Source organism: Stenella coeruleoalba, assembly GCF_951394435.1.
Source record: "Stenella coeruleoalba genome assembly, chromosome: X".
In the NCBI taxonomy this organism is placed as follows: Eukaryota; Metazoa; Chordata; class Mammalia; order Artiodactyla; family Delphinidae; genus Stenella; species Stenella coeruleoalba.
Genome location: NC_137152.1, coordinates 9,146,516 through 9,168,292, shown reverse-complemented (window position 1 = coordinate 9,168,292; position 21,777 = coordinate 9,146,516). Strand labels below are relative to the sequence as shown.

The 21,777-nt window shown below is 44.7% G+C and overlaps 1 protein-coding gene across 2 annotated transcripts; it reads right to left on the bottom strand.

The window, feature by feature from the left end:
- Positions 1–4,676: 4,676 nt before the first annotated feature.
- On the bottom strand, positions 4,677–21,096 carry MSL3 (MSL complex subunit 3). Of its 2 annotated transcripts, XM_079911333.1 has the most exons (13): positions 20,977–21,096; positions 19,668–19,750; positions 19,172–19,267; positions 18,737–18,837; positions 17,851–17,936; positions 17,183–17,305; positions 16,214–16,374; positions 15,282–15,440; positions 13,496–13,758; positions 12,698–12,807; positions 8,787–8,886; positions 8,343–8,427; positions 4,677–5,761 (listed from the first exon to the last, which is right to left on the bottom strand). In XM_079911333.1, the coding sequence occupies exons 1-13, from the start codon at positions 21,076–21,078 to the stop codon at positions 5,662–5,664; spliced, it is 1,569 nt and encodes a 522-aa protein (XP_079767459.1). In that variant the 5' UTR covers positions 21,079–21,096; the 3' UTR covers positions 4,677–5,661. The 2 variants fall into 2 exon arrangements, 1 of the variants encoding a protein (XP_079767459.1); XR_013825788.1 differs by lacking the exons at positions 4,677–5,761; positions 8,343–8,427; positions 8,787–8,886 and having other exon boundaries at positions 12,702–12,807; positions 12,943–13,758.
- Positions 21,097–21,777: the final 681 nt, after the last annotated feature.

The following is a 21,777-nucleotide window of genomic DNA, read 5'->3' as shown; positions in this document are numbered from 1 at the left end:
GCTTCTTATGGACCACCAAATCAAAAAAGGGTTTTAATGCTATGACTGGTTAAGTTTTACGTGCTAAAGAATATAAAAGATAAGATGAATTATCATATATCAAAAGAAAATCTTACTTTTCCCTCTAATAGTGCGTTTTGGTTTTCAGACTTCGTTTTATGTACCACCCAAACATATTTAAACAGCCTCCATCCTCTGACTCTAATAGGTGTGTTTCTATACAGTTCACAAATCATCTCACCCAGAATTATTTTCTGGATAATAATGGGCAACTAATGGAGGCTGATGACCTGAAATTTTCTCAAAAGTCACCTTTACAATCGTGAAGATTGAACAGTAAATAGAACTTGCAGGCTGGTGTAATTTACCTTGTGCCAAAGCAGATCTCCTAAATGACTTATTAAATCATTCCACTGAAAGTTGTAAATCTGAATGAGAAAAGTACAAATCAATAGAAAAACACAGTTGAACACTTTACCTCCTATGATTTTTTTATGACCTTCTGGAAGGATGAAGATTGATGCTGCAAAGAAACTCCAAAACAGGAAGACTTGAAAAGATGAACTGGCTATGGTTTGCATTATTCTTAATTCACATTACTTTTGCTGTCACTAATCTCTCTGTTTGTTAACCTTTTTTGGCTTATATCAGAATATCAGTATATAGTTATTCCTCATGCCCTGGCATGCAGAAGAATTTGGGAGTCAAAGAAGTTTGAAATCTGCCAACTCCCTATTTGCCTAAGAAGGACATTGTATGAAGGCACAGCCCTGGATCTTCTGACCTTCAGGTGAAGTGTGAAGTCAGGGTAGTGAGAAAAGGAGCCTTACCTGCCTTGGGCAATGAGGCATGCCGGAGTATTAGATCAAACAGCCTTTCAGCTCTCAAAAATGGATTTCCGTGCTGTATTTTTTTTTGAGTTTTAGGCATAGCCAATCCCTAGATCTCCCTGTTTTAACTGAGATATAATTCACATGCCATAACATTCACCTTTTAAAACTATAAAATTCAGTGTTTTTTAGTAAATTCATAGAGTGGGAGAACGATCACAACGAATTCCAGAAATTTCCATCACCCTGAAGAGACCTCAGACCTATGAGCAGTCAGCTCCAATTCCCTCCTCTCCCGATCCTCTGACGCCACTGATCTACTCTCTGTTCCTATAGTTTGCCTCTTCTGGACACTTGACATAAATGGAATCACACAATATGTGGCCATTTGTGTCTGTCTCCTCCCGGACCCCTTTTGGTGAGTGAAAGAACACAGGAACCTGATGTTACCAACTCTTGGGGTATCCTTGCTCTCTCCCCACCTGACTGGAGGCAAGTCTCAGCCTGGCAATCCATCTCCACAGAAGGTCAAAAGCACAAATCCATCTCCTCAAGCATGAAGTGAATGGTTGATATTTTGGCCGCGGTCTCCTACGGAGATGAAGGGAAGGCTTACACTGCAAGTCACCCAGCAAACATGCCCCAATCCTCTTTTTCTGAAGTAGATCCTTCATTGCTTTTCCTTTTGTCCTCAGAAATCCCCACCAACCCCTTGAGTCCACAACCCGACTGTTCACTAACACATGAACTCTTGCTTATTCACTCATTTATAGTAATTGTATTCCTTGCTGAGGACAGATGTAATATGTATGCTTTCGATGCCAGAGGTACATTGGCAACATGTATAATCTCAGCAAGATGATCTGGGCCGGCCTCCTATTTGATGCACCAGTCAATGTACAGAGGGAGTGGAGCTGGGGAAGCACATCATCCCAGGCCTTGAAAACATTCACTGGGGACTTATATTCTGCTTATTGGTCCCGCTATTTACACCAATCAGAGGGAAAGTTGAAGCAAAGAAATGGCCGTTTACAAATTCACTTTGAGTTTATAAGATGTATTCCAAGAAAGAGACACGGAGAATAGCATCCTGTTTTTACTGAAACTAGGTAAAACCAACATAATTCAATCAGCTTAAAAATGCACTATCTAGGGCTTCCCTGGTGGTGCAGTGGTTGAGAATCTGCCTGCCAATGCAGGGGACACGGTTCGAGCCCTGGTCTGGGAAGAACCCACATGCCGCGGAGCAACTGGACCCGTGAGCCACAACTACTGAGCCTGCGCATCTGGAACCTGTGCTCCGCAACAAGAGAGGCCGCGATAGTGAGAGGCCCATGCACCGCGATGAAGAGTGGCCCCCGCTCGCCGCAACTAGAGAAAGCCCTCGCACAGAAACGAAGACCCAACACAGCTAAAAATAAAAATAAATAAATGTATTAAAAAAATGCACTATCTAAGGGTTTGTCCCAAATGAACATCTGGAAGAATCTGGCTCAAGCATAAGACAAGCAGAAGCTAGAAAAAAGTGTCTCTCAAATTCCTAAAAAAGAAAAAAAAAAGATTTAACTGGTGTATTGGGGAGTCTTAGCTCATTGGGGTATAAAAACACGATTTCCCCGTTACTGCTTTTTTTTTTTTTTTGCGGTACGCGAGCCTCTCACTGTTGTGGCCTCTCCCGTTGCGGAGCACAGGCTCCGGACGCGCAGGCCCAGCGGCCATGGCTCATGGGCCCAGCCACTCCACAGCATGTGGGATCTTCCCGGACCGGGGCACGAACCTGCATCCCCTGCATCGGCAGGCGGACTCTCAACCACTGCGCCACCAGGGAAGCCCCCCCGTTACTGCTTTTAATTTTAATGTTGAAACTTCTTTTCCCAATGGATACCAAGTCCCTTAACACCATCTTGCCAGACTTTATAACTAGTGAAAACTTAGTAATCAAACCCACCTAAACTGACATCCACACACCAGTTAAAAGAGTAGAGTTACCCATTCTTTCTTGGACGAGCTTAATTTGGGGAAATGTTGCCATTTATGGTTACATTATACTTTTTAAAATTAAGAACTGGTTAAAGTAACACACTTCCTAACTTAACTTGGTTAGTAAAAATAACAGTGGTATGGCTGTACAGATTCTCTTAACTATATCCCCCCACCAATGCCTTACTCATTCTCATCTTTCAATACCTAGCAGTTTTTGGTACCACAGTTGTCAGTAAATGTTCAGATAAACTTACCTTTGGCTAAATGTTAAAGGGCAGGGGCCACTGAATTATTAAGAAAATAATGGCAAAACAGGGTAATTGCACTTGCTCAAATGTTTACAGAGTTGATAAAATAACCTAATGACAGACGTCAACTTTTGTAAAATGGTAAATTTTTCTTTTTTTGTATACACTGTACTATGAAATGCTTTACAATCTACTTCTGTTCGGAAATGTTTTTTTCCTTCTCACATGTTTTTCTCAAAGTCCTAGTACAACTGATATGACACACAAGTTATAGAAATACTTTCAATACATCTTTAAACAACTTAAAAGGAAGACATTAATCCAATGATGTGATACTTAACTGCAAGATTTGGCAGTTTAGGAAAGTAACTATAAAAATTGACAAAAAAAGGATAATGTATAATTTTTATAAGGATGGTCTAGACTTTTAAATTCATTTACTTTAAAGTTTTTAAATTTATTTTAATTTTTAAAAATTTATTCATTTTTGGCTGCGTTGGGTCTTCATTGCTGTGCACGGGCTTTCTCTAGTTGTGGCGAGCGGGGGCTGCTCTTCGTTGCGGTGCATGGGCTTCTCGTTGTAGTGGCTTCTCTTGTTGTGGAGCACGGGCTCTAGGCAAGTGGGCTTCAGTAGTTGTGGCACACGGGCTCAGTAGTTGTGGTGCATGGGCCTAGTTGCTCCGCGGCATGTGGGATCTTCCCGGAACAGGGCTTGAATCCGTGTCCCCTGCACTGGCAGGCGGATTCTTAATCACTGCGCCACCAGGGAAGTCCAGTCTAGACATTTAAATCATTTTTTTAACTGATGAATTATTTGAAAAATTATTAGCAATATACAATAAAGGGATAATACTTTGAACAGTTATTTAAATCAAACCTAAGGTACAAATAATCAGCTTAAGGGAAGTTGTGATTAAGAACCTGGCAGTCCAGTGGTTAGGACTCTGCACTTCCACTGCAGGGGGCACACGTTTGATCCCTGGTCGGGGAACTAATATCCCACATGCGCAAGCCACACACACACAGAAAAATGCCTTTAAGGGAAGAAAATAATTGTTCATTATTAGAAAATGCATTAATTGTAAACTCAAGGTATATAACTATATAAATGTTCCAAGAGACAGTCTGTGTTCATTTCATTGGGGACATTGAACAAGTAGATTCTTAATAAAAGAAAATTTTTTTCTTTTCCAGGCTATGATAATTACTGATTTAACTTTTTCAACAATTCAGAGCATACTGCAGGTGCACCAGATTTAAACAAGCATTGCATAAACCAAATGGAGATGAAACCTAGCACGAACCCAAATGCTACTCCAGGTTAGAAGCCAAAACCTGACGTTTGCTTAGCAACTATGTGCACTAAGATGACATTACTCGACTTCGAGGTTCTGATTCTCACGGGTCAGTGTATACAGAAGTCTCTTTGATGGAACCATTTAGAGAGTTTTGAAACTCCCTGTGGCTCTTGTCGTTCATGTCCAGTGATCTTTGGAAATTAAGGTCAACTAAACCGAGCTACGAGAAAATGCAGATGCTATGTTCAAGGCTTGTATGGTACTGGTATCCCTCAAACAGAGCTGGAACTTTCTAAAATATCCTGGGGAAAAGGGCAGGCATGTGAGAGACTTAGGTGAGGATTAGAAGGATGACTTCAGAGACCATCAGCTGGTAATGTTGGAAGAGGATAAATACGTTGGCCCCAAACCAGCGAGGAGCTATCCCAACTTCCAGTAACCACCTTCTAGTCAGGCAAAATCAAAGAAGGAAAGGAAAACAAAAGTCCTTAATAAAAAAGTCACAAAGGGAAAACAAAATAAAACACAAAAAAGTTATGAATCAAAGTTACCTTGCTGTTTTTCTACAATGAAGAAAGAGGACAAGACCAGAGTGAAAACTCTCTCTTGGTTCTTTCCAACAAGATGATTTATTTGAGATCACCCAAAATAACATCCTACAGAAAGGGAACTATAACATTACACAACCAAGTGTAGCTATAAAATCTCAAACATTCAGGCAATGCTTTATTTAGATCACCAAAAATAAGGTTTTATAGAAAAGGAACTGTAACAAGCAAATGTATAGCTGCAAATTTTCTTTTGCCATCAATATCAACCCCCTCTAAAATATTCTGGGACTACTTTTTAGTTTCCAAGCAAAACTAATGTTTTGTTGCTCAGCCTTATCACAGGAATGAAAACGGTTTGCAAAACAATTTTGTTTAATGCTAACAAATAACTAAAAAATGTGGTTATTGCTAACAAGTAACTCCATCTACTGAAACAGCCCAACCTATGCATACTTTCGTGAACATTTCACTGTGAACACAGCTGCTCTTTGCCCGCCGTCACAGATGACATGTACTGTGGCAAGGGTCACACGTTGGAGGCCGTTCAGGTACCTAGGAAGTAATCCTTAACAGAAATAACTACGGTAGGTAAGCAACTCAAACAAATGGGCCCACCTCTGCCACACACCCCCAAGGCGAGTGTCGCATTCGCTCTGCCTGTAAGGAAGGCCCACCAACTCCCTAGTTCTTTATCGGGAACGGAGAGTGCAAAGCTAGATAGAGAAGCTGTTCTTCCAGAACCATCAAAACCTTAATAAATCGCCCTGGGGTTCTTCGTGCTGTAGTGTGCCTCACAGGCAGCAACATAGGCAGACTCTGGGAAAAAGTCATCATGGTATTCTGCTAAAAACCTGGAAAAAGAAAACAAATAGCCTCTATGATCACCACAACAAAGGCCAAATACCAAGAAGCAAAATTTTAACTTCCAACCACTCTAACATTTCACTCTTTTCTGTATGAGATAGAAAAAAAAAAATGAATATAATCTTGATGTCTATATACTGGTTACTTTCATTGCACATATCCGGCTTCGACGTTAATGACTATTTCATTGGAATCCTTTCACTATCAAGTGTACAAACAGAAATAGAACGTAAACTCCACTAGGTGGCAGTCTTGATTATATAATCACTTCTGTGCAAAAAGGCCTCGTGACTATTTCTACATTTTCCTCATTTCTTTATTTACTTATTTATATTTGGCTACGCCAGGTCTTAGTTGAGGCTCGCAGGATCTTTAGTTGTGGCATGCGGTTCCCTGACCAGGGATGGAACCCGGGCCCCCGGCATTGGGAGCATGGAGTCTTAGCCACTTGACCACGGAAGTCCCACATTTTCCTCTTTTAAAAACAAACTATAGGGGCTTCCCTGGTGGCGCAGTGGTTGAGAGTCCGCCTGCCGGTGCAGGGGACAAGGGTTCGTGCCCCGGTCCGGGAAGATCCCACGTGCCGCAGAGCGGCTGGCCCCGTGAGCCGTAGCCGCTGGGCCTGTGCGTCCGGAGCCTGTGCTCCACAACGGGAGAGGCCACGACAGTGAGAGGCCCGCGTACCGCAAACAACAACAACAAAAAAAAAACTGTAAAAAATCAATTATAAAATCAATAAATGTCACCTGAGAAATTCACAGTACTTACATGGCCTAAGTTAAATCAAAACTGAATGGTTTAATTAGTGAAGAGCATTTTGTGGCCCCATTTGCCATGCCAAAAGGTGCTGCAGTTCCACCAAAATAGGTAAGCAGCACTGACTTATGCCTGACTAGGGATGGATGTTAAAATGTAGCCACTCAAGAATCCGCAACACAGAGGTACTACCTTGACTCTGAAGTATCAAATATTTCACCATGAATGGCTAAAACATTCTCACACGGGCCACATTAGCTAGTAAGCTAAGTAATTAGCCCCTTGTTTGTTTCCCCTGCCTCTTCCCACCTGTCCAAATTCCTAAAAAGATAAGGATAAACCTCTGCAATACCTTCTTTAGTAAAAACCAAATCAAAATTCATTTGCGAGATAACTCTGTCTTCTTTGAGTGTACCCTTCCTACAGCAATTACTGATCCATTGATTCTCTAGTTAACGTCTTTGGATACATTTTCAAAACCCATTACAGCTGACCCTTGAACAATGTGTGGGTCAGGGGCGCCGACCCCCTACACAGTTGAAAATCCCTGTATAACTTACAGTTGGGCCCTCCATATCCACTGTTCTTCCAAATCCCTAGACTCAACCAACCACATGGATCATGTAGTACTACATAGTATTTACTATTTTTAAAAATCCGCATATAAGTCGATCTGTGCAGATCAAACCCATGTTGTTCAAGGGTCAACCGTACTACATTTATTTGTAAATCTTTCTGAGTTACCTTCTAAAACCCTAATTTCTATTTCGTATTGCGCATAACTCAAAATCAGCAGCCTCTCCTATGCTAACTTGCAGCTGTCTCATTTTGGCATTATTTGATTTCAGCTTAACGAAATGTTGAAGCCAAACAGAGCTGTGGCTTTTTTTGAGGGGGAGGCTGGAGGGGAAGAGAGCGTTTTTGAAACTTGTTTCTAATAAAATGTTATAAAGTCTAATTCCACTTATTGGATACTTTATTCAAAATACCCACACAAATATCTTTTAAAAACTCCAAGACCCATTTCTCTGGCTGGAGTGGTCTCCACTCTGGTGAATCCTACTTGATTAGCTCTTGCAGGTTGGGGACTAAATACAAGGAAAAGGTACCCTCTTAAAGAGAATCAAGAAACAGGTCAGGGAGATGTGACAAGCTGGGTGAGGCAGAGTGACAACCAGCCTTGAACGCCAAGAGGAACTGGTCAATAGACATCTGGGTGGGAGAGTTAGGCCACAGGCATAATGGAGCCTGGGGTCCACAGCCCCAGATGCGGGGGAGGGGAGAGAGCCTCGGGACAAATGATCTGACGCTAATAAAATGACTGGCTCTGTCAGGTGAAGGAAACAATACCTTTCTCCGAACTCACAAACTATCAGCACATTTATCTTAACTCCAGAACAGACACCAAAATCAGACCTGTAAATTTAAGTTAGTTTATATACATGCAACAAAGAAAAGTCACATACTTAGGGTACTCCTGAATAAAATACATAGAATTAAATTATTATCAACCTCAATCACTTCTTTAGAAAATTAATTTTCTATTCACATGGTTATCCAACTGGATTCTTCTAGTGACACCAAAAAATTTTACCTCCGTACATTGAATACCCTTCACTTAGAAACCAGATAAACTATGAAAAAAATAGCCCCAAACCCCCATGTTACAATTACTGTTAGAACCAACCATACTTGGGTAATACTGCTACCATTTAAAATACCACAGAGCTAGCTTCCACATCTGCCGAAGACAAGTTCAGAAAAGTCATATATAAGGTGGCAGAGTAAGTTTTGACAAACTAATAACAATACCTCAGAAAGAGATCAAAGTGCTTCAGTAAAGCCTTCAGATTCTTCTCAGAAAAGGACATCTTTCCAAGGATTTCTGGAAGTTTCACTGCATTAAAAATAAAAGCAAAACCATTTACAATCAATCGGCAGAATCTGGCGATGAGTAGGACACACTCAGGGATCCTCTGGCGCCCCATGTGTCTTTATTTGAATTGAAATTAACATCTATGTTGCCGAGCAACACCAAAACTCTTACTGAACACAAAAACAGAGTAGTAGTACAAACATTACAAACACAATTTTTATGAAATTTAAGATTCTTTCGGTGTTTTTTTTTTGAGATCAACATTTAATGATTTTTCTTAGACGCCAAAATTACCACAAGATGTACATAAGCTTATAAGTGTTAAAATCAAAAAAGAAAATAAAAAGGGCAAGAAGAAAGCAGGGACCAGGATTTCTTACCGAACAATCGCAGCAAGTGTTGCGCCCCATAAATGTAAGAGGGTGGAGGTGGCTGGTCACCTGGCGGGTAACTGTCGGGTACAAGTTTCCAGGAGAGGACCTGGGAAAAGCAGATTGAATGCTTTGTTGTTATATCTTAACACTCCACTACCAACAGATCTGAACATTTGGAACCCCGGCAGAAACACATACACATTGACATTCTCAGGCCAGCAGAAAGACATCACCCATCAAGTGTCACATTTCCACACCCAAGCTTCCCATCCCTCTGGCACCTCTGGAGCTGCCTCACAGCTGGATCAGAAAATGGGAGGAAACCAAATGTGGAACAAAACAATGACAAGAAACCAATGTGGAGGTTCTGAAGCCATCCCACCTTCCTTGGCAACATGGAGACACTTCTAACCACCTAAAAATTATGACAAATTGTATGACGATGAAACAAATATGCCACTCGGGCTTCCCTGGTGGCGCAGTGGTGAAGAATCCACCTGCCAATGCAGGGGACACGGGTTCGAGCCCTGGTCCGGGAAGATCCCACATGCCACGGAGCAACTAAGCCCCTGTGCCACAACTACTGAGCCTGCGCTCTAGAGCCCACGAGCCACAACTACTGAGCCCACGTGCCACAACTACTGAGGCCCGCGCACCTAGAGTCCATGCTCTGCAACAAGAGAAGCCACCACAATGAGAAGCCCATGCACCGCAACGAAGAGTAGCCCCCGCTCGCTGCAACTAGAGAAAGCCCGCGTGCAGCAACGAAGACCCAACACTGCCAAAAATAAATAAATAAATTTTAAAAAAATGCCACTATATCAAATAACACAAACTTATAAAATTAAATAAAATGAGGAAGGAAGACTTAAAATTAGATTAGGGAAATATTTTATTTTCTAATTTTCAATAGCTACTACCTGTAAATTAGCTGTAACTGTTTTGGTCATCTTGCCCCTTTTCCTTTACTGAAAATTCTGCTTTTTAGACAGTGAAGCAATAAAAAGTGATCCAAAGATGTTTTGAGTAATGATGTTACCATTGTTTCAAGGTTGTCTAATTTTCTGCTATGTTAGATTCACTTTGGAACCTAATTTCATCCATTGAATCAAGTGAAAATAGACTTCAACCCTGGTAACTGATTTCTTTTCCTTTGCTTTGAATTTCAGAACTGTGGGTGGATTGGGGGCTTTTGTTAAAGTAAGAGTTGAATTTCAAAACTCTCTGATGAGCTTCCACAGAAATACTTCAGCAAATTATAGAACACTTCTCCTGAGTTGCTGTTTTGCTTTTTGAGATCTGTCAAATTTAATCTGGAAATAGTAGCGTCAAAGGAAACCCTCTACAAGACCAAGCAGAAGGATGCCAAAACGACCCGAGAAAGGCTGATGATGTAGTCAATTTAATCAAATGAAATCGTAGAAGTTAACAAGTACCACCACGGTTCCATATGACTCCATGCAGAATGTCTGGGCTTCAGCCCTTGCCTCACTGACCCCACCCTTCTGTGCTGTACAAGGCTCAGGGTAGGAGTAAGTTTCAGCACCTTTACACTATCCCCAGCACCTAACCCCGTGGTGCACACAGCTGAAGCTCGGGAACTGTTTTCGACAATGATACTCAAGGTGAACATAGGGGAGTCTGAGATCACTGGAGGCATGAAGTGCACGTGTGCAAAAGCAGCTCATCTGGTTAGTTAGCAAGCCAGTCTACCTCACTCAATTTTGCATCTCAGTGCAGTGAATCATCTCCTATTTATCAAAGATGCATTATGGGGGAAAATAACAGGTTTCTAGTGGAGGATTCTTAACTGGGGTGTGCACGGGAACCACCTGTGATCTCAAGCAGGAATGTGAGTCCAGACCCTCCGCATGTGGTGGGGCAGTGAACGTCATTGGGAGAGTGAGTCTCAGGTGGTCAGGATGCAGAGCCCTGGGGAAAACATACTCCAGTATAGGCACTTATGGAGGGGGAATGCACTAAGGTCTCACGAATCATTGAGAGTCTGCCCAACTCCAACCATTGACTAGAAATCCTTTTTCACTAGAGCTTACAGCTCTACCTATAACCACTAGATGGCGGCCTTGCACCAGTGACCAGATAGGGAATGGCCGTGCCTCAATATTCAGATGTCTTCTAGAAGAAACATGATTCCCCATAAATAATAACACTTGCAGGGCCCTCTTGTCTGAAAAATGGAAAATCAGGGACTGCTTGCACTAGGAATTTCCTAAATCTTCCCTCAACATCACTGTAACACAAATTGAGTTTTCTAGCAGGGGTCGGCCAACTTACAGCCCTTGGGCCAAATCCAACCCCCATGTGCTAAGAACGGTTTCGTTTTTCGTTTTTTTTTTTTTTTTTTTTTTGCAGTACGCGGGCCTCTCACTGCTGTGGCCTCTCCGGCTGCGACAGGCTCCGGACGCGCAGGCCCAGCGGCTATGGCCTGCGGGCCCAGCCGCGTCCCCTGCATTGGCAGGCGAACTCCCAACCACTGCGCCACCAGGGAAGCCCCACGGTTACGTTTTTAATGGTTTTTAAAAAATCAAATGAATAATACTTCACGACATATGAAAGTCATATGAAATTCAATTACTAGCGTGCGTGAATGAATTTTGGAGGGACACTGCACACTCATTCATTTGTGAACTTTCCATACTGTTTTCACGCTGGTGCACAACCCTGAAGATATTTACAATCTGACCCTGTATAAGAAAAGTTTGCCGACCCCTGTCATCAAATATTCTTTCTAGTAAAGCCATCCTTCCCTATGCACAGAAACAAGAAAAATCCCACTTCCTAGGTGAGATTCACAGAATACCCCAGTGGGCTAAGACATCTCCCGAACTCCTGAAACACTCACTACCTACCTCAGTTAACTGGCCTTAAAAATAGTTTTAAATTGAAGTTTTCCCATCCATAAAATGGAACTCTGGTGGTGAGGCTATTCTCGAGAACTCGAGGTAATTTAGGTCAAGCGCCTGGCACAATGCGGGCATATAGCATGCCCTGAAAGGGATGATTATAATACTACTGTTGAGGATGGTTTTTAAAAAATATTTATTTATTTCATTTATTTTTCTCCACGTTGGGCCTTCGTTGCTGCGCACGGGCTTTCTCTAGTTGCGGCGAGCGGGGGCTGCTCTTCTGTTGCGGTGTGCGGGCTTCTCATTGTGGCTTCTCTTGTTGCAGAGCGTGGGCTCTAGGCACGCAGGCTTCAGTAGTTGCAGCACGCAGGCTCAGTAGTTGTGGCTCACGAGCTCTAGAGCGCAGGCTCAGTAGTTGTGGCGCATGGGCTTAGTGGCTCCGCGGCATGTGGGATCTTCCCGGCCCAGGGCTCGAACCCGTGTCCCCTGCATTGGCAGGCGGATTCTTAACCACTGTGCCACCAGGGAAGTCCCGAGGATGGGTTTCTTATTTTTAAATGATTGAGAAAATGCCCAAAGTGGAATATTTCATAACATACAAAAATTATCTGATGTTCCAATTTCAGCATCCATGAATAAAGTTTCATTGGACCGCAGCACACTCATTCATTCACAGAGTGCCTGTGGATGCTTCGGGGGTGGGCAGGCTCAACAGCAACTGTGTGGCCCACAAGGTTTAAAATATTTACTTTCTGGCCTTTTGCAGAAAAGATGTGCTGATAACTGTTCCATAAAATGAAAATCCTCACACTTCAATACTTGTACTTATTTGAAATAAAAGATGAATGTTAAGTGTAGGGCTGGAGTCCTAACCATTGTCTCATTTTAGAAACCACAAATACGTTACAATCATATGAACAATTCTGTTACTATCCGCAGCAAGAGTAACATAATGCTTCTTCTAAGAAAACCCAACTTCCTCCTGCAGGATTTAAGAAACCACAGAAGGAAGGACTCACTGGGGATGAACAGCAGGCACTAACTCTTTACCTCATTTATTTCATTAGTTCTTCTGCCTTCAAAGCCAGCAAACACCGCACTCCCTTCCTTGCTAGGGGTCAGAGGAACGGGTGAGGATGATCTGCTATGAACGGGTGTCTCTTCAAAAGGAAAAGATGTCAATTATTCACTTGTAAATCACACAGTTACTGAATTAAAGATTGCTGGAAGACCTTTACAAGCAGCAGAGACGTTATTAATCTTTAACAATAAGACTTCCCTATTAAAGACAATACCTGGAACATTATTTGGCGGAAAAAAGCAAAGCAAAGGAATCAAGTACTGAGATATGCTATGTGATGAACCTTGAAAACATTATGTTAAGTGAAAGAAGCCGCAACAGAAGGCCACATATAGTACGATTCTACTGATATGAACACACGCCCAGCAGAGGCAAATCCATAGGGACCGGAAGTAACTGGCGGTTGCCCAGTACCGCCCAGTACCGCCCAGTACCGGCAGATTAGGGCTGAGGGGAGGGGCTGCTACCAGACTTGCGGGCCAGTTCTAACCGGTCAGCGCCAAGGATCCACGCTGCGGAGCTGAAGGCGTGGGGGGCTCCCTTCTCCTAGCTATAGCTGAGGGTAGGTTAGGGACAATGCCTCATGAGCCTCAGGCGGGCCGAACTCCGGAGTCAAATTCCCAGAGCTGAGCAGGCGAATCTGGATGTGACCCTGTGCTCGTCCTGTTCTCCCCCAGCACCTCCTGCCGGCTGCAGTCGTTTCAGGAGCACGAAGTGCAACATCGGCTCTCCCCGGCGGAGCCTTCCTGCATGGGGAGTGGACCTACTCTTTTCCAGGTGCAGGAACAACTTGGGCATGCTGGCAGACGCGTCCTGCTGCCGGCGCTTGGGCTGAGGCGAGGCGCTGCTCTCCGACAGCCGGTCGCAATTAGCGGAGTGGCGTGTGGACCGTCTCAGAGACTGCAAGGCTTCCGGCTCGGCTTTGCGCCTTTTGGGGGTGGCTGGCTCGCCTGTGGTTGGCTGACTCTCTGCGGACTGTGGTGTGGATGGATTCAACAAAGGTGGGCTTGGAGAGAGCTCCTCTGGGTTCCTGCGGAAGACAGGGGAGAACGTCACACGTGCCTGGCCCACAGAATCTCTGTAAAACCTGGAGGGGTTCTTCAACGTCTTCTTTCACACAGTAAACACACCCTCCACTCCACTCCAGGAGGCTTAGAAACTTTCACTTCCAGATGTGCCAAAACGAATATTTTCTTCAAAAGTAACTAAACCTATTAAATCATTTTAACCCTTTAAATAATTTCTCAAGGCACACTGGCATTAAAGATTGTGATGCCCTTTTATACTTGTTTTAGATCAGTGGTTCTCAACTGGGAGTGATTCCACTCTGCCAGGGGACACTGACACCTTCTGGAGACAGTTTTGATTGTCACAACTGGGAAAGTGCCATTGGGATCTAATGGGTGGAGCCCAGGGATGCTGCCCAACTTCCTACAATGCACAGGACAGTCCCACCACAAAAGATGATACGGTTCAAAACATCAGTAGAGCCAAGGTTGAGAAACCCTGGTGGAGAGAATAATACCACATTATCTCATCACAGTGTAACTACTGGTAAGATTAGAAACGCCACAAACATCGGCCAAATTTTGTGGCAACACACGGTCCACCCCAGACACTGGGAACCTCGAGGTTTGGAGGAGGGCATGGGGACATCAACACAGGTCCCCAGTGAGTCACACAGGCCTCTCAAATGGGGTGGAACCAATGGGGAAGGAAGGCAGGCTGAGAAGAGACGGTCATGAGGCAGACAACCAGGAGACAGGACCCGGGAAGGAAAGGGATGGGGTGGGAGGAAAGGTGGCCGACACATGGCACACCAAGTGGGAGGCTGTCAGTGCCCCTTGGGAGCAGAGGGAGGTGGGAGACAAAGGCAGATGGTAAACAGGCAAGAGATGGATGAGTGGAAATCATGAGAACAGACCACTCTCAGGAAGACAGGCCTCGAGGGAGAGGGAAGTAGCTTACACAGATGTAGGCATAGACTCAGGCTGGGGGACTTTCAACCCCGCCAAAGAAAATATATTTGGAAATGCTTGGCCACTGAGGGAAGAAAGTGGTGACACAGCAGACCGAGAAGGAAACTAACCTTACCTGAAGGGCAAAGGTGGCCAGCCCTTTATGAACGTCCTCATTTAATAACTACCTACAGAAGCAAATGTTCTTTCCATCGTACAGAGGCAAAAGCAAGAGGCTCAGAAGACACCTCCCCAAGCCACACAACCTATACGCGAGGGAGCCAAATTCAAACCCACATCTACCTTTCTCAGGCCGTGCTCTCTTCACCCAACTGTCTTTGGAAAGCACAGGATGGCTACACGAGAGCCAGCTTCTCTACACTGAAATCTTCACTTGGTAAAACCTTTTAGAGCCATTTGCAAGTGAATGACGACTTAGCTTACCCAGGAAAAAAGAAAACCACCAGTATGGGCGCTTTGCAATTTACTCCCTCCTCCAAACATGTTGGCCCCATAGCATCCAATGGAAATCTTCAAAAACAGATTTAGCTATTTCATTGATGATATCTGATGGTTGAACTGCAAGTTAACTTACCTATTAGTGTTTGTGGTACTTTCCTTAATCGGAAGAAAAAATTTGGATGAAGTCACCTTTTTATACTGAACTTGTTCATATGGATAAAGCAAAACCAATGGGAGAGTGTAATCAAAGGTTATTCTTAATCCATCCACCATCTCCTTACAAAGGTCAACGCTGCGAGGATTAAAGAGATTAGAGATGCAATAAAAGAACTTTCCAAAATGTCACAGTGAAATTGCACATTTTAAGAAGGAAGAGTTTTAAATGCTATATACTATACCTATGTGTGTAAAAAATAAAGTTAGCCTGTAGATGCTAATAATAAAGAATTAAATGGGAACACAGATCTATAATATAAAGTGCAATAAGTAATTTTACCTTACCACACTGAACACAAATGAATATGCCCAGTGCCACACAAGGAGCCCAAGCAGTCTGTGCTGCAGAAGGTGGACAGACCCCAATCACCAGGAGCTGAAGGGGGCGGTCCTGACGAACTAACACACCTGTTTAAACTTGAACAATCTACGTGTCTGATTCTACTCCTGCTGGCTCATGTGCCCAAGGCAAGCTATAAGGACAATTACTCAGACTAGGATAAAGACCTGTTAGTAAACAAGCCTCGATAAAATTCTCATCCCCCATTCTGCTTCTTCTCAAGGAAGAAAAAGAGTTATCTCCCTAAATTACATCATTGAAAAAAACTCCAGGTGTTGAGGCACTGCATATACTCAATGGATCCACACCACATACCTAAGGAGTTACTGAACATTCCGAAAAAGGGACAATATTTTGAAATTAAACTGGTTATTACGTGAATCATCAAGTGCTATAGTAAATGAATTCATAATAACTGAAACAGAGACATGTTACTTGTTCTAAATGGAAGTCACTTCTCTAATACCCGAAGCGAACCATGAAACGCCAAGCATCCCTCCCCTACTTACTTCTTTTCTGCTGGGATATAATGCACATTCATGTTGGCATGTGGCATAGTGTGATGGTGGCGAGGCCTCTCATTGGCTGAAAAGGCTGCATTGATAGCAAAATGCTTCACGTATGATTCCAAAATAGTTATGATGTTGGTCTGGCATGGAAGTTTCACTAACTGTTAACAAAAATATAAACATCTGATGTATACATCCCATTGTATAAACCATACATTCCAAGAAACAGTGGTCTTGTCTATATCTTTTTTTTTTTTTTTTTTTTTTTTTTTGCGGTACGCGGGCCTCTCACTGCTGTGGCCTCTCCCGTTGCGGAGCACAGGCTCCGGACGCGCAGGTTCAGCGGCCATCATGGCTCACGGGCCCAGCCGCTCCGCGGCATGTGGGATCTTCCCGAACCGGCGCAGGAACCCGTGTCCCGTGCCGATATCGGCAGGCGGACTCTCAACCACTGCGCCACCAGGGAAGCCCTCTACATCATTTTTGAAGCTCAAAAATAAAGCCAATTGTGTTTGAAGATAATTTTTTAAGCAAATGTGCTTTGAAGCTCTTTGACGTTTTTCTTCTACTGATCATATCCCCATGTAGATTACAGTAATAATTTTTAAAATAAATGCAAGCAGTGATTCTCAGCTTAGTGATCCATTAGAACCACCTGCGGAGCCTCTAAGATATCCACAGCTGCCACCCCCAACACCAAGAATCAATTTCACCTTGACCTCTTGGTTGAAGCCCAGGCATCAGGACTTTGCGAAGCTCCCTAGAAGATTCTAATGGGCAGCCAGGGCTGGAAAAGACTGCACACTTTCATCAGCAGAACAGTACTGTCAGAGAAGTTTAAAACCCGACTCAGTACAAAACTTAAAATATGAATTTCATTCCTCCAAGGTTCTCAACTTTTTAAGATTGCAAAATACAGCTAAATGAAAGCTCTATTACAGATCCATGTTTTATGTTATCCCTGTATACCCGTTTCCTCCTGTTGATATAGTAACAATCGTCCTCAAGCTTCTTCTTCAGAACTTCAGGGATTTCTATAGTTATTGTTCTTTCTTCCATTTCCTTTTTTGCATGCAGCTCCGGTTCTTCCTTCTGCAATATCACAATTCCATTTTTAGCTACCTAAAACAGAGAGTCTATATCCAAAGAAGGACTAACATAAGGACAGCCTACAATGAAACAAACCCAGTTAATCTTCGACATTTACACCAGTAATGATGCCAAGTGTTCTAATGAAAAGTATATTAAAAGCCAAAAGTTAACTTGTTTTAGGCCACTAACCACACTGCAAATGATTATTTTGCTTCTTCCCAACTTAACTTTACCAGTGGGATTCATGTTAACTTTGTAGACAGGCAAACAGAATATGCCAAACTCTGATACTTAATCGGCATTATAAAAAGTTCACACTTCCACTGGAAAGAAAGAGGTAACTATGATTTGTGAAAACCCTTTATGGGTATGAAGAGCCATGGAGAGGTTCTTACAGTAACTATAAGTAAGGGTTAAGGGCTATTTCCCCTTATATATGAAGTACAATTTTATAATATTTGGTTAAAAAAAACATTTCACAACTAGAAATTTACCACTAAAATATATGCCAAAGACAAAGAGTTTTTACAATAAAAACTTTATACCACTTCAGTCTTTTCTTCAATATCACTTTCTTCACTTATTTCTTCATCCTTTTCTTCACTACTGTCATCAGAGGAACTGCTTATTGCTAGGTAAAACAAAAAACACCAGGCAAACCTGCATTATACACTTCCCTAACCATTATGTTTACAATCTTTAAGGTGGCATGCATGTCCTACTGCTGGTAATAATAAACTACTATCCTGCATAAATTTTTTTGTTTGTTTGTTTGTTTGTTTTTTGTGGTACGCGGGCCTCTCACTGTTGTGGCCTCTCCCGTTGCGGAGCCGAGGCTCCGGACGCGCAGACTCAGCAGCCATGGCTCACGGGCGCAGCTGCTCCGCAGCATGTGGGATCTTCCTGGACCGGGGCATGAACCCGTGTCCCCTGCATCGGCAGGCGGACTCTCAACCACTCTGCCACCAGGGAAGCCCTATCCTGCATAAATTTTAAACGCTGAACACAATTACTGTACCTTTCAGAATAGAAATTTATTTTGAAAAAATATAACACCAATTTCAAGGGAATGCAAAAACCACACAGGTAAATGATCTGCAAGTGTTCAGTCACCTAAGACCCTATGGTTCCCTGGCGCATTCATAAGTGGAGCAATGTACCAAGAAGAAAACATGAGAATGCACCTCTGAGGGGTCCATATAAAGACACTGGCTGAGAAGGCAGTGGTCATGTGCAAGACTGATGAAGTCTAATTAGAAACTTATTGACTGCTACTTTAATTGTTACCAACAAAAGGGGCAAATGTTTTATGTAATGAGCTTAAAATGTTTCCCTGTCTGTAATTCGAATGAATCTTCCCCCTCAATCCTGCGGTATAAAAGAACTAGGTAAAACTCCTTTTAACCAGAGAAAATGAGTCAAGCCACTCACAGTTTTCAACATTTTCATCTTTTTCTTCAGCAGGGAGGCTTTTTAAGACAGAGTCCACACCAGGCAACCTGCAGCGCTTCCTCTTTCTTCCTGTGCTTCTCCTGAAACAAACACAACTGAAATGCTGACGATGACTGATATTGGTCTTGAGAAAAAAACCAAAACACAATAACAGTAATTCTTAAGTACCTAAGATATAATTAAACTTTAAAACAGAACTGGTAATCTCCACTTCAGAATACTACACAATAACCTCTCTGAAAGCACAGCAGTTATTTCGAATACAATAGAAACACTATTCGCTAACACACTTTAAAAATGTAAAATTACTTAAGAAACCATGTTTACCAGATTTTAGAACTTTTATTCCATAAAAATTCTAAACACTAAAAGAAAACACACTGAGTAACATTTATAGGCTCTTTGTATTCTTACAGGCGAGCTACAGCTTTCCTTGCCAATTTACGCTGTAATCTCCGATTTTCATCGGTGTCACGAAGGACATGATCTTCAGCTGCCCATCTATCCCAGCTAATCAAACAAAAAAGGAAAAGAATGTAAAATTCATTATTTTAGTTTGATATGAAACAAATGTTAAAAGCACCTCACAGGAACAGATGTCTCAGAATTACGTACATTTTAGAAAACTATTTAAATATTTTAAAATCACAAAAAAGACGTAAATAAACTGAAAACGGAACTCATTCAGACACAGAAGCAACTGGGGTTTCCAAAATTACCCATAGAGAATCCAAATATAATCGACTTAGAAATAATCATTCTTCAGAGTAGGCAAGGTTTCATTTTTTTAAAAAAGCAAAAACAGGAAATGAAACTTTCCTAGGAGTGTCTCTAGAACTTAACAAAGAAGTTTGCAATGTTCCTGTGCAGAGGTGATCAATTTTCAGGCCGGTTTAACAAGTACACTCACCTTCTGTTCCAACCATTAAAATGGATCAGATATTCTGGGATCTTTCTGCCTTTTTCGTCTTTCCCAACAATAACATCGACAATCTGAAACCAGGAAATATCGTCCACAAACGATAGAGCATAGAGAATATTAGAAGCTGAATCAGAAAAACTAAATCATAGACCTTTTCGTAAAAGAAAAGAAAGCATTCTCTCCTTTTTTAGACAGAGAGCTGGACTGAAACATTTTTCCTTTCAATTCCATTTTTTTTTCTGAGTGGATGCCTCAAAATAGGAAGCATCCCTCCAACCACCCCGATTGGTCTCTGAGTGTGAGAACGGGTGCAGCTTCCGAAACCACTGGCCGGCCGAACTGTCACTAACTAAAAAGGGTACAGGCTAGACAAGCGAGCTGCAGCCGAGAGACCTTTGGGAGTTGTAGTCTCCTGGGCTCCGCTGCGTCCAGGTCCAGTTCGGCTCGCAGCTTAACGCCATCCCTCCCAACGGTGTCCCTTGGAAAACGCCTGGGGCAAATGATGGGGCGTGTCACCCTTGGGGAGACTCAAGGCGGGGAGGGAGGAAGCACAGCAAACAGAACACTGAGACGGGGGCAGCGGGGGTAAAGTCCGAAAGTAAAATGTAGAGCCCGGAAGGCTTGGGCAATCCCCCAAAGGGCAGCACCTCCCAGACACACCTGGGGCCCGGGGCTAGTCCCCAACTCCCGGAGTGCGAGGCCAACTCCCTCTGGCCGTTCAGACCTTAGTTGCTGCAGATGTGGCTCAACGTCCCCCGAGCCCCGGAGACTTAGGCGGACAGGCACGGGGCGCGACACGGAGACTGAAAACCTAAATGCTGCAAGGCCCCGAAGGACTATGACAGCCGGGCAACCTTGCCCTCGGGGTGGGGGTCGCGGCCTACGGGAGGGGGCGAGCCTAGACACGACTGGGAGCCCACGCGGCACTAGATCGCACAGAATGAGGGGCTAAACGCAAGGCAGAAGCTGTGTGCCAGCGATCTCCTGGACAGGCGGACCCCGCTGCCAGCTCCCCGGCCTAAGACTTCGCACACCATATTCCGAGGGCGCCAGTACACCCCAGGCACCGGACGGAAGCGGAAGCGGAAGCGCCCGGGCCCAGGCTCCCCAGCGCGGTGTTCTGAGAGCGCCCCCTGTCGCCCGTGTGGCGCCGCGCAGGCCGAGGAGCCGCGAGCAGGGAGCACCCGGGCCCCGCCACTTCCCCCGCTCCGCGGCGCCGTCCACACCCGCATCCGCATTCGCCTCCCGTCCCGGGGTCCCCGTCCCGCGCCTCCTCCCTGTCCCTCCGCGGCGGCACCTTGGCATCGTACAGCACTCGCGCCTTGGTGGGGTCAGGCTCGAAGCACAGCACTTTCTCCCCTGAGTGGAATTTAAATTTCATGCCCTCGCTCGCGCTCATTTGCTCATCGTGGCGGAGGGCGAGGCTCCGGGGCGGGAGGAGCGCGCGCGGTGGGGGAGGGGAGTGGGGGCGGGGAGGTGGCGCGCTTCTGCTGGGGTGGTGGGGAAGGAGCGGGGACTGGCGGAGGCTGCGACCGGCCCGCCCTCGGCTCCGCCTCTGCCCGCCTCGCGCCACTGCCGGACCTCGGAGCAGCCGGGCGCGCGCGCTCCCGATCGAGCGCGCCCCTGCGAGTCCCCGCTGGGCTGCGAGTGGGGAGCCCGCGGCCGAGGTCCGCCCGCAGAGCGGCCGGCCCCTCGCGACCTCCTGGGAAAGGCGGCCGAAGCAGGGCCCACAGGGTCTTCGCGCCGGACACCCGCTCTCCGGTCCGGGGACGGGAGACGCTAGGAGAGAGCCCGTCTGGGGTGGGCACTGGCTGTGGGGAAGCCGGCCGGCGGCTGCCTTCCGGGAGCTCCCTGGCCGCGCCGCATCCTCCACCTTAGCAGAGCACGGTGGCCACGCGGGGAGGACGTCGGGCTGGGGTCGGGTCTAGATGGGCAGTGGCCTTGGGCGGGGGGCGAAGGGTGGTGGAAGAGTGAATAAAGCACTGGGACATATCGGGGCCAGGACAAGCAGGTGGCAGGCCTGGAGGCTCCCAGTGACAGCGGGTGAGCCGTGGGCGGCGAGGCTGATGGGTCCTTACCAGGTCGTTCCATGGTTTTC